This window comes from Nesoenas mayeri (assembly GCF_963082525.1).
Source record: "Nesoenas mayeri genome assembly, chromosome: 16".
Taxonomy (NCBI): domain Eukaryota; kingdom Metazoa; phylum Chordata; class Aves; order Columbiformes; family Columbidae; genus Nesoenas; species Nesoenas mayeri.
Window position 1 is genome coordinate 16,455,711 of NC_137562.1, and position 15,948 is coordinate 16,471,658.

The window sequence follows — 15,948 nt, forward strand, 5'->3', positions numbered from 1 at the left end:
CCTTTTGCATACATAATACTGCATCTTCTAAGCACTTCACTGTTTCCTGTCAGGGGAGCATCTGAAAAATGCCTCCACAACTCACATCCCAGCTATTTCCTCTTTACTAACATTTGATTTGTGGATTACAATCCAAACTGCAGTTCCAAAGGCAACAGGAGTATATCGACCATTTGAGGAACAACAGAAAAGCGCCTGTGACACTCAGGGCTTGATTTTCAGTGACTCTGGGAAAACAAAACAAAACCACACACACACACAAACAACGACCAAACCAAACCAACAACAACGACAAAAACAACAAAAAACCCCAACAAACACAAAACAACAAACAACCCGGTACGCACTAACCTTTAAGAATATACGCCACAAATAATTACACAATTTTAAGTTCCAGTGACCACAAGATTGCAGGTTCCATACTGCTTTTTCTGATAATGGTATCAGCATCACCACAGAGAGCATCTATTTGAGGAAGGACAGAGAGCATTGTGTTGGCACAACAAAACGCTTTCATAAGAAGACACCTGGGCCATTAATAGTACGTCTCATAGGGGAGGCAGCACCTGGCTAGATTGGATTTCAAACCAAGCTCTGAAGGAGGTGTTGAGCAAAAGAGAATGGGCTACAAGCAGGACAACACGGGACTGCTGTGTTTTGCTTACTGTATAGCTAAAGGACCACTGAATGATTAATGAAAGACTGTAGAATAGCTGAGAGGAAATCTTACTTTCTAGCAAGAAACAGAGAACTGTGCTAACATGGTCAGGAGTTTCCAGGACATGTCAGGGCTTCCCCCAGCCACATAAACACTTTTACCACAAAGTTATTGCACAGGTTGTTTCTAACATGTACATTGTTTGGTGCAGTACTCAGTACTTCTCCCCAAATCTCTAAAACTGCTGCGGTCCTAACACTGCATCATTACTTCTGTCACAGACGTCTACTGCCAACCTTCCTGAGCGACTTTTTGGGTTGTACTAAAAAGTGGGTGAAGAGTAAACCAGAAAGCTCTCCAGAAGCCAGGCTGCTGCAGGGGCATGGGGCACGGGGCAGGGGGCACGGGGCAGCGGTGCCCGCTCCAGCGAGACCGTCCGCTCCCGCAGTGGGGACCAGGCTGGCTGCCGCAGCCCTCGCAGCAGTGACGGGGACAACAGAGGCTGCCCGCAGACATGCTGCTGCCGCAGGCCAACGCTGCTGGCATTTCCAGCCACCTACTTCCCGCTTCTAAAGCTGGTCACAAGCAGATGAATTCTATCCAATATTCACATCACATTTCACTGTGTCTACTCACATACGACACAAATGCAGACTTGGTTTAAAGGAGGGAGACCAAAATCCTCATTCCACTCCCTCCTGCTATTGTGATAGCTCATGCTCTCCCTGCTTATGCTGAACTGCTGTGAAACCACAGTACTGGGAGGACAGGGATGAAGTCAAAGTTCTGCTATTGCAGAAAAAGGCAAAGTGATAACACTACACAAGTGTCTGGACACTGAAATAGTTCTCCACTGGGAAAAACTGACCTGTAAAGACACTTGTGGCAGAGACACCGTGACAGTCGTTGTCAGGTTTGAGCTGTCAGTAGCTGGAGATATTCTCTAGCAGCATTTTCATCTGGACTCAGTTTTTTTAAACATCATCATAAAGTATCAAAGCCATCAATAGGCAGAGTGCGAGTTCCTCAAACAATTCCCAGGACGCAGTATGTGCAGCCTGGAGAGCCGAGCACCAGCCCGGGTGCCACAGCACGTCAGAGCTCCTCCTCTGGACGCGTACCGAGGGACTTTCCTCCTTGAACATGCCCTAATGAACTCCACCGAAGCCTGCAGGTAAAAATCCTTCGCAGCCCTTCTGCCCTGACTGATGGCCCTAGAGCCCTCCCTCACACTGCCGCGGCTGCTTTACGCACCTCTATTTCTGCTCCTTTCTGTCAGTGTCGCCAACAGGAAGCTGCACTCTGTCTTTCCACTGTACGTTTCTCTTAAAACTGACATCTTTGCATTGTAATGAAGGAACCCCTGGGTATTAGTGACAAATTACTCACCAGCTAAAGATATTTTCTTTTCTGTACCAGGTGGAAGATATTAAAACCTCTAGAGGAATTTTGCCTCATCTGCTACAACAAATCATCACATAATTTTCTTTTAAAGTGACTTAATTTTCCTACCTTTAAAACTTCACAACAAATAAAAAAGTCCTCAACTGTGTTAATGCAAGATTAAAGTCTTGTGAATGTAATCGAAGATCATAAATAAGATGTATTTAATTTTATTTTGAAAATTAACATAATTTTACTTTAGCATTTTAAATAAAGAATTCTTCTTTTCTGAGAATAAAAAAAATCATGTACCTACCATAGTTAGAAGTTATCACCTCCAAAATCTTAGCAAAACAAGCAAACAAAAAATCTTCCTTTCTTCAATTACGTAATTTAATAGCAATAAGTGCTTTCAAATTCAAATCCTGCTCCACGCAGCTGCAAGGAGCCGTGCACTGACGCTGCTGGGTGAACAGCTGGTGCAGCGGCAGCCACAGGGCGTCAGAGCCTCGCCTTTTCTTTTTTTTTCTAGAAAGTAGTAGTATTTTAATAGTAATACATGATTAAGAAGTTGATACTCAAAATTTTAACTTCCCAACTATGTAGACTTCGTGTCATTTCAGCAGGGTTTTCTACTTCATCTGACAGATAAAACTTCAATATTTTATAATTAATACTAAATACTACACAAGCGGCTTATGGCTTCTGATTACATGGGTTCACATATAATTATGTGCTCTTAATCATCAATTAAGTCAATTTTCAATATCATAACAGGCCCAGTAAGTAATCAAGGCAGTGAAAAAGAGTTCATTTTACAACTGAAAGTAACACTAGGACCAAGACAGAAATTAGAGTTGTGCCTCACCAGCAAATGGAGGGCGGGAGTGTGTCTATCAATAAATAGAGTACATGAAGTCTATACACAGTTGTTTCTTTCTCTATTTGACAAGGAAAAAATGAGGAGCAAAAGATCGATTAAGAAGCAGAAATGTGCAACCGAAGCGTACAACACAAGCAGACATTCAGGATCCCGCAGCGCTCCTACGAGCGCAGTGCATCCCTCCCCTGCTTCTCCCGGGGGAGTTCCAGCTCCAGTAATTACTTTCTGTCTGCTCACAAAGTTCAAGTTCAAAACAATATTCATTTTCCATTTCCTGTCCTAAACCAGGGCACAGTGCTTCTGTGCATCGTTCAGTAACCATCCCACTTCACCACACATACAGTTAAACCACTGTCGTCGTGATTGAATAATCCTGGTTTGCGGCAGGGGCTGGGGAAGGAGCAGCACTGGGCTTCGAGAAGGAAAGCCAAAACCCAAAACTAAGTTATACATAACAGGCAGAATATGCCTTCTTTTGAACAACAACTTCGAATTTTCAGGTGCAGAGATACTGAAGAGGGCAAATTCATTTTAAGGAGAGACAGCAAAGGTCTGTCGAAGTTTTCATGCAGATGACATCTTACATTTCCTCGCATGTGGTTACACGCATCTACAACATTGTTGAATGATTATGTATTTTAGGTCAGAGACCCAAGCTTGCCTCTTATTCAGAGAGAGCTGAATCTTATTAAAAACAAGATTCCTCAAACGTAGATATTTACACAAGAGGCTACAAAGGCTAAACAGAACGAGAATCTTGATGATTTTATTTCAATAAATAAACAGAAAATTAGTGCCTGCCTTACTTTCCTACTATACACCTGACGCCACCAACACGCTTCAGAGTACTAGGTCAGAGGAGACGTTGCCCCAGGCACTAAGTCACGGCGCTGCAGAGGTCTGTGGGTGCAGGAGGTGACATCCACGACATCCACCGCTGCCGCGGGGGCTGCGGCTCCGCCCGCCAAGGGCCGCGCCGGCTGCCCGCTCGGTGCGGATCTGCCAGCTCTCACCGCGCCGGCTGCCCGCTCGGTGCGGATCTGCCAGCTCTCACCGCGCCGGCTGCCCGCTCGGTGCGGATCTGCCAGCTCTCACCGCGCCGGCTGCCCGCTCGGTGCGGATCTGCCAGCTCTCACCGCGCCGGCTGCCCGCTCGGTGCGGATCTGCCAGCTCTCACCGCGCCGGCTGCCCGCTCGGTGCGGATCTGCCAGCTCTCACCGCGCCGGCTGCCCGCTCGGTGCGGATCTGCCAGCTCTCACCGCGCCGGCTGCCCGCTCGGTGCGGATCTGCCAGCTCTCACACCTCTGCGAGTGGCAAACAAGGCCAGGCCTGCGAGCGCGGAGAGCCGGGAAAGCCCGGGATCGCCCTCCTGCTCCGCGGGCTCAGGCACTGAAGAAATCAGTCAGACCTGCACTGTCCGCGGTTACCAGGTGGTTTGTTGGGTTTTTTTAAATGTACTCGTGCAACAAGTACCGATGATTTCAAACTGCTCCCTCGCAACAGGGCCCGGCCCCGCTGCAGCGAGTGACCGGGACTGCAGGGCCGGCAGGACCGGACCCAACGCGTTCGCCCGCCGTCAAACACGAGAGAGCAGAGAATGGCTTTTGCTACAAAGATCAAGGCTTCTGACTCTGTATCTCAGTAGACAGGAGCAGGAACAATGTAGCACTTACCAAATAGAAGCTAGCAAAGCCCAGGTTTTTATAAATTCGAAAAATAAAATTAGCCTATTAAAAAAGGGAAAATTTGGACACAGCCAATATAACATTCAAATGTTTTAGTTATAAAATTGTCATGTTTCATAAAAAATGGTGCTTTTTAGTTTGTTAAAGGGTGGAAAAACAATCTTTTTCAAATAAAAAGTATTGCTCAATTCTAAACAAGATTTTAAGTTGTTTCAGGCACAGAAATAGGGACAAAAATAATAAATTTGCATAGCAGCACTTCAGTTTACAAAACAGAAGCACACACTGTGGGCATTTACTGAAAGTATTTTGTGAAGAGTCACATCATCAGATAGTTACAATTAAACTCTAAAGAGAGTTGTTTGTCACCGAATAATGGTCAGAAGGGGAATCAAACTGGTGATACAGATCTACATGCAAAAATGATCAAAGTTATTTCAAAGGAACTATAGGAAAAAATCACACCACAAAAAGCTGAATTAAATGCATAATCAAAAGACGTGATTAGCACTAGATGCAAAACTTGCCATTAAGACAGCGGGTGAGCCCCCGCGTGGTGCTCAGCCTAGGCTGTAATATCTGGGGCCTCCAGACTGCTTTGTGTACTCAACCTATTAACGAACAAACAAACCAAGCAGATGCCTGCCCCACTTTCCCCTCACTGTTTCTTGTGGGTGCTTGAGTAATCCTAGAGGTATTTCCAGTTTTAAGGCATTAGGTAAGTTTAAGACACTTCCCCCACATCCTCTTGTCTTTGCCCAGAAGTGCCAGGTTTTCCTGCTCCGGTTGACTTGCTCTGTGAAGCTCTTCCCGGCTCGGACAGAAGCATCAGCTCTCTGTGGGTTAATGAGTTACTATCTGCGCTGACTAGTATTAGATCTCTATTTAGGATTATTATTTATCTATTTAGCTGGGCTGTTTGCCTTCTCAAAAGCAGAGGTGGCAAATGAGAATTTCTGCATTATGAGACTGAACACCTAGAATTAGGCACCAAACAGCATAAAATTACCAGTTTTCTTAAACCTTTCTGCACATCTAAGAAGGGGCAATTCAATCTGGACCTTCTCTCATTACTGCAACCCAGAAAAGTAGGAGCCCACTGCCAAGAATGAACAGCAAAGAGAAGTCTTGTCTGCAGAATGACTTGGCCTGCAGTCTGTAGCACTGGTTTATTTTAAAACATTCCCGAAGAAGTCTATTATTGTCGAAATAATTCAAGACTTCAATTTCCCTGAATTATGAAGTGGTGTTGCAGCAAAGGCAAGTTGAGGTTCCACTGTCCATCAGCTTCCTCTCCAAAAAGCAGAGGGGAGATGAACGACACTGGCACTTCATGCAACACTCACGCAAAGACATGGACGCGAAGGAATCTCAGGTTCGTAATCAAATACTTTAAACCTTCATTTCCTTAAGAGGAAACCAGCTGGGAGTAAGTCTGAAATGGGCTATCATCACGGAAGTTTCTAACATCTGAAGAACAAACTTCAATGCATTTCTACCAGTGTCTGTCCATCAGTAACAAACCCTTCACCTGCCTTTCCAATTGCTACGGCCCAAATCATACCCAGGCTCTCCCGACCTCAATCCCATTTGCACTCTTTGTATTCAAACCTGGCAGTAACAACACACACAAAAAACCCAGCAGGCTTTCAAACAACAAAATCCCACACCCCGACAAAACACGCACTCCGCTTCAGCAAGAAAATGTCAGTCAACAAACAGGCACAAATTTCACAATGGCTGAGGTCATTCCCTTTAAGTCATTAGGGTTTGTGGGTGAGTTTTCCTGGTGGTTTTAACATTGGTTTCTGTGACTGCAGTTATGCTTATTTATGCATTTAAGGCGTATGATCTAATACACTTAGGTTTAACTACTTCATTCTTTTGACATTCTTTCCAAATTATAAAAAGGATTCTTGGTGTTTTCACTGCCTTGGTAAAGAAACAAAATTGCTGTCCACATAATTTCTTGAAAATACAGAACAGAGTAAGTACTTGTTGAAAATAATTCAAAGAAAAAAACCCCTACACCCCCCAACACAACACTCACTTTTGTTCTCTCCCTAACCTTCGGAAGGAACTTACTATTTTTCAGAAATAGCTGTTTTGCTGGCTTTTAAAAAACACTCTTCAGGTCCTCAGTATACTTCAGTTACAAGTTACAACCAACACAGTTCAGTGTATTTTTTAAATGTCTCTTCTATTTTCACTGTTTTGCTTTTTAAAACCTGCACATCTGCGGTACACGTCGTTCACATTGCATCTCCCACAGCCACTGTGACCTCCACAGTAACGCTCATTCTACTCGCTGCCTTTTGGTTATGATCTGCCAGGGCTCCTCTGGCTTGATAGAAATCATAACTTCTAAAGGAAGTTTAAATTATCTTCTCCCTCCAAGGCAAAAACCAAAACCAAACAGCCCCCACCATCCAAGTCAGGCTGGAGAAATTCACCAGCCTTTCGGAAACATTCAGAAACCTTTTTAAGAAACTCAAAACACGAAATGATGTCTACATGTGTACGTGCACGTCTCTCCCTCAATACTGTGCGCAGTGCATGACTATTAGTTGTATACCTAAATCATACCGAAACATTTTAAGTAACCCTATGAAACTATAGGCCATGGTTGCTTCTATACAATGTATTTCCAGTGTTCCCTACACTGTTTCATATATCCGAGCTCATTTCTAGAGAACAACAGGAGGAGTGGAGGGCACCCTCAAGCTTTGTAGGAGACAGAGGCACTGCTCCTGCCCCCTCCCTGTAGGCAGAAGTGCCCCCTCTCCTCCTGACCCCCAGCTCAGCACCACCACCAGGTACAGCTGTTTCGAGTCTGACTGTGACCCAGTCACACCAACAGTGACAAAATGTTACTCAGTGGCACACAAAACGCTCTGAACTTCCCAAGGGATCAGGTCTGCGTCTCCCGAATTCTGTAAAATATCACCATTTACAGCCACCCACTCTACGGGGAGCTCAACAACGCCCCAGGCTCCCCTCGCCCCTGCTGCTCCTCCTTTTCCAAGCTGCTTTTTCTAACTGAACCCCGACTAAAATCTCCACAAAAACCCCTCCATTAGAACTCCCGACCAAGCTTACCGCAGCCCCGCAGCCTTTCCACGGAGCCTCTGTGCACAAACACGAGGGAAAACACCTCAGCACAGCACTAATGACGCGTTTCCCAGAGAGCAGGGGTGACAAACAGAATGAGAGCAAAGCTAAGATGCCATCTCGACTGCAGGCAAACAACCTCTTCTGACCTCTGGCAGCTCCCACACACTATTAAACAAAAAGTATTCTCTCCATGTTAATGAACCGTGTACAACCTAACAGATAACACTGATGTTAAATAAACATGTTTATATGTGACTCCTAATGCTAGGACTTAAGCAGCTACAGACAAATCATTTTAAATGGGAAGGATTATGTTCACGTAATCTTTCTCCTCTCATTTTCCACATCTTCAAAATAATCCAAATACGTAATTGAAATCCAAGCAGAAAGACTGAGTGAAAAGAGGTTTGACTATTTTTAATTAATATTCACTCCGACACACTTCATGGAACCATCTATTCAGTGACTACAACTTTGGATCCAATTTTCCTCTCACACCTCTTGCAGCTGTAATTCAAGAGCAACTGAAGAGCCGAAGGAGGAACAGGATCAGGGTTTGGATGCCCTAATCAAAAAGCATTCTGCAGTTGACTGCAGAGTCCCACATCCTTTACTCCCGCCTCCTCCCCTCTCCCGCTTCAGTACTCTGGTGGCACTAGAGCAAACGGCAACACCTCGGGCCCCAAAACGACCCAACCAAGACGAGCAATTATTTACATCCTAATTGAGGGGCTTATCCTCACCTGATTAAAACAAGGTATTTGTTAAACATCATTACTTGAGTTAAGATCTGCAAATACAGATGAAGTATTGTTTTAAGAATTAGACTGCCATGAACAATTGTTTTCTGATGAGACCTCTTAACAAACAGCCCCAGCTGGGATAGTGTTTTTGGCTTTTCAGCAAGGGGAGGGAAGATTTGCTGAGTCCAACCTGTCCATATCGAACTGGATATTATGCCAAGACATTCGAGCAGGAAAGCTTTTTGCTTTTTTAGTAGACATGCCCCCCCACCCCTTGTACTTTTTACTAAACTAAGCCACTGGTATAACTATTTTTTCTGTCCTGTGTGGTACAACGTGAAATTTAATGAAAAGAACCTGATTGTTTGCCCAGCAGACTACACCGTGTGCTAATAAAGTTTATATTGCTATTGCTGTGAATAATACACATGCATACGGTAACTATACGTTGGAAACAGCAGTACAAGATTTCCCTACTTGATCTACAGAATGACCCCTCCACTTATGGGATATACTTAAAATCCTCATATTAAAACTGCAGCGTTCCATGGTTTATGGAAAGGATTTGAATTTGTAATTTCATTTAACAGTTCGTCCCTAATAAAAGTCACTCCAGCCAGGCAAAACTAATTCAAAAATATCGTCTTATCATTCTAAGAACTTCTGATAGTTTTTGCAAAATTTTAAAAGCATTTTTCACTGCACAAATAATCTTAACATTCATTTCCACAGATTAAGTCTAACAACCTGTGAATTTATTGCAGAAGGAATTTACTATAAGGAATAATTAGTCTTCAGCACTGTTCTTGCTTGTTCACCAGTTGAAGACACCTTAAAAACATCTGGTTACTGCAAAATTTGGCACAGAAGAAACAAATCTTACTGAGGAGAATTATAGCTGATTTCAGAATAGCTGTTTTACTACTACACATCATAAATAACAGTTGGGAAGACAGCAGAAAATTACTAACTGCTTTAATTGTTTTCTTTGTCAGCAGTGTGTACATATACACACTGACGCACAAATACAGCCACATCGACTTCAGTATGATGCCTTCCAGGCTTGAAGTTAAACATGCAATTAATTTATGTAGGATTAGTAGTTAAATTAGTACATTTTCAGGGAAATCTAGCACATTGACCAGAGAGGCACAACACAGCAACACACAAGATTCTTTAAATGATATACTGAGATCAAGTTCATTGTATTAATACTCAAATTTAATTTGTTTGTTTAATAAAGGCGAACCCGTACACATCATGTAGTCAAATACGGGTCTTATTGTTGGAGGGGGAATTATCAACAACATTTTTATTTCTCCCTAATGAAGCTTCTCTAATGAAATTTAAGACTGCCAAGGCTGTGAGATATTTGAAATAGGAGCCCATTCTGAATATTTCAACCAAATAATGGTGATAAGATTAGAGAGTCATGGGAATCAAGTCTACATATTATTTTAAAAGAAAATGAGCTGAGGGGAGCAGGCTAAACAAAGCAAAGCAAAACAAATCCATGAGGCTAAACCTAAAAGAGTGCACCACTTGTTATTTAGCCAAATGTTTAGACCTGCTGGTGGGGAGCAGATGGGGCACTTGAATTGCATGGGCGATTGGACTCAGATCCTTCACAATTTAATTTTGCATCACACATCAAGATTTCATCTTTTTTCATGAAGAGATGCGGGTTAGAATAACTGAGTCAAGTTATCAGCTACGGTGTCATTTCAAGGGAATTTTTAAAACATGCTTTAAAAGCTTCTGGAATGTTTCCAAAACTGATTATTTTCAAGATATTTGTACTGCAAGTCCTACCTACTTGCATGTGTAACATTTGAAGCCACATGATGCCTTGGATTTCAAAGTAGAAATAAAAATTAGGTTTGTTTAAGAATAGAAGTGGTTTATTCATGTCAAAAAGGATGATGCAAATTAATTTGTCCTGTATGTAGCAACAAGTAACACAAACCAGTGCAACACTAAATGTGTGAAACTATCTAAGAAACATTCGTTTAGGCACAGAACGATGAGTTTAAATACATGCCGTTATTCTGGAGACCAAACTGTCCTAATGCACACAGATGTAGAGAGGTAGAAATAATTTAGACACGCTTTCTCAATATATTGGGGGGTGAAAGGGGAAGGAACCCTTCCATGGATGGCACAGCAGAAATAAGAAATTCTCAATAAATTAGTAAAGCTCTTTAAAAGATTAAACAATAAACCATTCCTGCCATTGCCTTTAACAGCGCTAAGGGATGTGTGAATTTGGTACTACACTGAATTAAATTCCTGTTGATAAATTTGATGCAGACCAATAAACTCTTTCTTAGTAAACCATATGTATTTTAACAATTACAGTTTTACACAACAGAATATATTATTTGAAGTTTCTGAAAAACAGTAGCTGTATACCATCAATAATTTCCTTTAGAGGCCACTCACTGGGCTTAAGTATAATTTAACACTCAAAAAAGTTTACTTAAACTGCATAAATCACAGGACAAGTTTTCCTCGTGTGAACAACCGCGGAAAAGAGCATTTATTTAAACGCACGCTTCAGTTTTTAAAATAATTACTAAACGAAAGCAGCCTTGAGGTAAAAGCAAACGCTCCGCTGCGCATCAATTAACCATCTCGGAATTTTGGGTCGCAACCCCGCAGGCAGGACCCCAACGCGCTGTCGCGCTTCACGCCCCGGAAAGCACCGCACCGCGCCCAACGCCATTCCGCGCCCGCGGAGGGCGGCTCACTGCGCTCCCCCGACGGGTTTCGGGGCGAGCGCCTCGCTCCGCGGCAGCGCCCTGCGCCGTGTCCGCCGTGCCCCCCGCTCCGCGGCAGCGCCCTGCGCCGTGCCCGCCGCGCCCCCCGCTCCGCGCCGCTCCGCGCACCGCCCGGCGCGCAGCGCGCGGAGGCGGCTTCACACTTCGAACTGCCGGCGGGCACGCAAAGCTCCGCTCGGGAGCGCGCCGCCGCCCGCCTCCTCCGCGGGACGCCATGCGCCGGGAGAAGCCGCGCCGCGGCCGTTCCCCCCGCGCGTACTCACCGGAGGTGCAGCGCGGAGCCGCAGCGCTGCGGAGTGTGCGCGCCCGCTGCGGGCGCAGTGAGCATGTGCGAGGCAGGCGCGCATGCCCGCGGAAGGGAGCGGAGTGGGGCGGCGGCTCCGCACCCCGCGCTGCGCCCGAGGCGCGCCCGCCCCCCTCCCCGCCGCGTCTCTCGCCGGGGCTCGCGGGCCGCGCAGGGGCGCGGAGCGGCGCGGAGCGCGCGAGCGGTCTGTCGGCACACGCCGCACGAGCGACGGCGCGGGGGTTTGTGATCGGTTCATCTGACCTGTTGCCTCCCCGGTAGCGAGGCCGAAACCCTCGGCCCCTCCGCCCCCCGCGGCAGCCTGTCACCGGGCCCTCCGGCCCCTGACAGCGCCGCGGGGCTTTCCCCGCACTGCCGCCGTCGGCGGCGGCCGGTCCGCGCCGCACCTACCGCACGCGTGGGGCCGCGGCGTGTCGCAGCGGGCGCCCTCGGAGGTGTCCCAGCGCCCGCACGGCTGCGCTGCCCGCGGCGCGGTGCCGGGGCGGAGGAGGAGCCTCCCGCGGCTCCCGCACACCGCGGGGCCCGGCCGGAGCGCGGGGACGCCCTGGCAGCCCCTCTGCTGTTGTCACAGACCTGCCCCGTGTGACCCACCGCCGCTGCTTCGGCCGGAGGAGAGCTGGCCCGCCGCTTCCCCCGCGTTTTCTAACAAAAGCCGGTCAGGATTTTCACTGACAGCAGGTATCTCCTAACACGCCCTTTTGCTTTCACAGCTACAGTTGTTCCTTCATCAGTTCTATCGATGTACATTTGGCTGCAAGTTTTTAAAAGATTCGCGGTTTAAAACTTGGAAGCTTGAATACCGCTTGAATACTACCTTATCTGTAGGCTTTCCTTCCATGAAAATCATCATTCTCACTACAGTCCTTGTATTACTGATCTCTAGTGACAATTTTAAAATAAAAAATTACAAAGAAGGGCTTTTTGTGGATGCTCGTTATGCACACTGTGCCACAGAGCTGTAGGTCCTGCAGAAATAGCTTCAGTCATGTGCGCCACCCCTCTGCACTTGCAAGCGCAGAGCATCGCGCAGCTCCTGGCTCCCTGGAGGGTGGAAGCCCTCTGGGTGATCTTGCTTCTAGCTCTGAACTCCTCAGGGGAACCAGAATGGATTTATGACCACACAGAGGTGCTGCCCCATCCTCTGTGTCAGCACAAAATCAGAGGCAGTCTCTCTGGCATGTGCACCTCGAGGGGGACTTCTGCCTCTGCCCGACATCGGTCTGCACTATCGGATACATCATCTGCTTCTCCACACGTCCGAGAGATGCAACACACACCTCTGGAGGGCTCGTGCTGGGGAGATGGGGCTGGGGCCTCCCACCGCACGCACCCTCCATGCATCCCTTGTGCTGTACATCATGCACACAGCTTCACCCTTCCCATGCCGGCCTTGTCCCTACACACGGCACAGATACCTCACAGCTGCCCTGTCCCACCGGCATACCTGCTAGTTGGGGATGCAGCGCGGCCACAGCAGCATTGGGGTATTTCATTTCCACACCCCGCTCTTCCTCTTTACTCCCCCCTTCTCACCAGTCTGAGGCAGACTGCAGCTCTCCAGTTCTGTCTCTCCAGTACTGAGGATGCAATGGAGGAGACCTACAAGTCCTTGCCCTGATGGCTTTTATTACACCTAGCCCTTTCCTCAGGAAAGGGATATCCCATGAACCGCAGTGGAAAAGCCGAAGGAGCACAAAGGGTGTTGAGTTCAGGGTTTGAACAAGCTGCAGCCCACTCATGGATTTAGCTCAAAATTTTGACAATGGAACAAAAACATAATTGCAATGAGACAGCTGTTTTTACTATCAAAATCTCTCAGATCAGTTGAACTGCAAAGTGTGTTCCTACAATCCAAAGGAGACAAAGCTCCCAGCATCAGTTAGAGCTGGCAGGCTTCCTAGCATGAGCTACCTCCCGCCGGCCTAGAAAAAACAAAGCCCTTTCAGTTGTTATTCCCCATCAGTTCTCAGCACTAACCCCCTGATTTCCCCATGGATTATCTGCAGTTCTGAGTTTACACTGCTCTCACATTAAACTCGGAGAGATCGCGGGTTCGCGAGACTTTCTTGCGGCCTTTCTTGCCGGCAGTTGCGGTTCTGGTGAGGAGTGTCTGAAGTACACTAGAGCCTTGAGATCCACCTTGAAAAAATCTCCCCACAACCTGCCCCAAAAACTGATTGCCACATTAGCTCCTTTTGAAGCTGGTCTTAACAAGTAAGTTGGTATATACTAATCATCTAAAAATGCCTTGCATGCAAAATTCACCCGACCCCTGATTTCACAACATATTTGAATATAAGCTTAGTTTTATGCATGTGAATGGTCCTACAACAGTCAATACAATTATTTACTTAAGTGCTTAAAGCCAGGCAGGTATTTAAGAACTAGTATTGTTTGTGGTAATGCCACAGCAAGCCAGTCAGAGACCAGGACCTCATTGTTTGTACAGCACCCTGCACACAAAAAGACACTCCTTGTCCCTTTCGGTATAAGTAATTTTCGTAAGTTGTGAATTGGTGCCAGAAACACCTCTCTTGAGCTGGTGGGTAAACAGTATTTGTCTGCTCTAATATCCCTTCTACTTACTAAAAACATTGTATGCAATATTTGGAAAAGTAGATAAGGGCACAGTGGGAAACGAGTGCAAAGAGGAAGAGAAAGGATATTTTTCAGTTAGGAATTTTAAGTATTTTCATCATTGTTTGTATCCAGAAAAATACCTGTAGACCTTAAAAGCAATTTAGAAACGCAAGGGAACAAAATGGCTTCTGCCCCATGGATTAGACTGTGGGCTGGGGTGCACAGGTCTCAGTGCTGCATGGGTTACCGGGCTGCGAGACAGGAGAAAGTAGCGGTGCTAGTAGCTGGCTCAATAGAATTCTCCATTTCATCAAGCCGGGTCATCATCAGCCATATAATGTCAAGGGCTTCTCAGAGTGGTGGATTTCTTTTTTTTTCTGTGTGTGTGTGAAAGACCAAGCCAGGTTTAGAACGGGCTTTGCCTGACCTGTTACCTTGTGCTTATTTCCATTTACCATAAAGTTAAAGCAAGATCCATACATTCACCAGTGGAAATGCCTCCGGTCACCTGGCTGAGTGACAGTGTCCTGGACAGACTGCGGATCTAATGGTCTTTCTGGGGCACCCCAGGGGACCTGAGCAGCCAGCGCACTCCCTGCCCTTGGGGCACACAGGGACCCAACTTCTGCCGGAGCCCGGGCCCGGGAGCTCCTCCTGCAGCGGGGGAGCCCGGGCTGCCCCTCGGCCTCTCCTCGGGGCCAGGAGCTGGAGCCCCAAGTTCAGTTACCGCTGAACATGTTTTTCCCCTGAGGAAATATTTCCAGTTTCTGCTCTCCACCTCATAATCAAAAAGAACAGAGTTACATCTGTACAAACAACCGGCTCAATTCCTAAAAGCAAGAAATAAGCCAATATTTAACTTCAGCATCCTCTCTGACAACATCCGATGCCACTCTGGTAGAAACCAAGGTAAGAAACCCTTAGTAAGGGTATAGAGAATTTATTGGGTTACCGAATATGATTAAGCCCAAGCATAGAAACACACTGAGTCAGACCCTGAGTGCCATGAAATTGCTTTACAAAGTGTAAGATTTTAAAAGCAGTGAATTTTGGGATCTTACTAATTGTTCTCTGGCCCTTGGGTTCTTGCTTTCAATTTCTCTTTGCAACCGCAATGCTGAGTAACTTACTTGTTTTCTAAAATTAAAACTGAGAATCTCACATTTTCTTGTTTTCACATGAGCCAGAGCTCAGGCTTTGTGAAAAGAACCAACTCCAAACAGCCCAAGCCTCACGTTTTAGAAGACTTTCAACAAAATTGCGAAAGTTGGCAACCATCATATTGCCTAACACATTATTTTGTGGACCGCAGTGAAATTTCATTCTCAAGGCTCATGGTGGCTTCCTCTCTGGTAAATGCCAAGAGTTGCTGCTACTGTTGTTGTTAGAACATCAGTCATTTACACTGTGCTTTAAAAACAGACGAGAGGTACCAACCACCTCAGGTGGCTGGAGGATAAATTACACAAGCTACAGACTATTTTGGATTTCTATTTTGTAGGGCTAAACAGAATTACTTTAAAAAGAGCTGTTTCATGTGTTAGTGCTCAATCCCGCAAGGTACTGAGGGTCTGATTCGGGAAAGACTTGAAACGTGTATTTAATTTTGATACTGACCTCAGTGCGATTAAAGCACCCACTCTGGGACCAGGTATTTAACAAGAGTGCCATCCAAGGGGACTTAATGGTGCCAGGCTTGATCGCACTTCTGATGCCAAAAGGCTCAGCACCTTGTAGGGTGGATTCTTGTAGAGATGACAAGAGCTCTGTTAGGATTCCAGTGCGAACATCTCATGTTCAGCATTCAGAACCAAAGCC

At 46.1% G+C, this 15,948-nt stretch overlaps 1 protein-coding gene across 2 annotated transcripts in view; it reads right to left on the minus strand.

Annotated features, from left to right (window-relative positions):
- Positions 1–11,574, minus strand: part of EYA2 (EYA transcriptional coactivator and phosphatase 2) — a gene marked incomplete at both ends in the record, with an annotated part of 82,924 nt that extends 71,350 nt beyond the window's left edge. For both annotated transcript variants that reach the window (XM_080354816.1, XM_080354815.1), the window contains one exon: positions 11,510–11,574. In XM_080354816.1, the coding sequence (XP_080210942.1) occupies positions 11,510–11,574 (65 nt within the window). The remainder of the gene's footprint in view (positions 1–11,509) is intronic.
- Between the last annotated feature and the right edge of the window lie 4,374 nt (positions 11,575–15,948).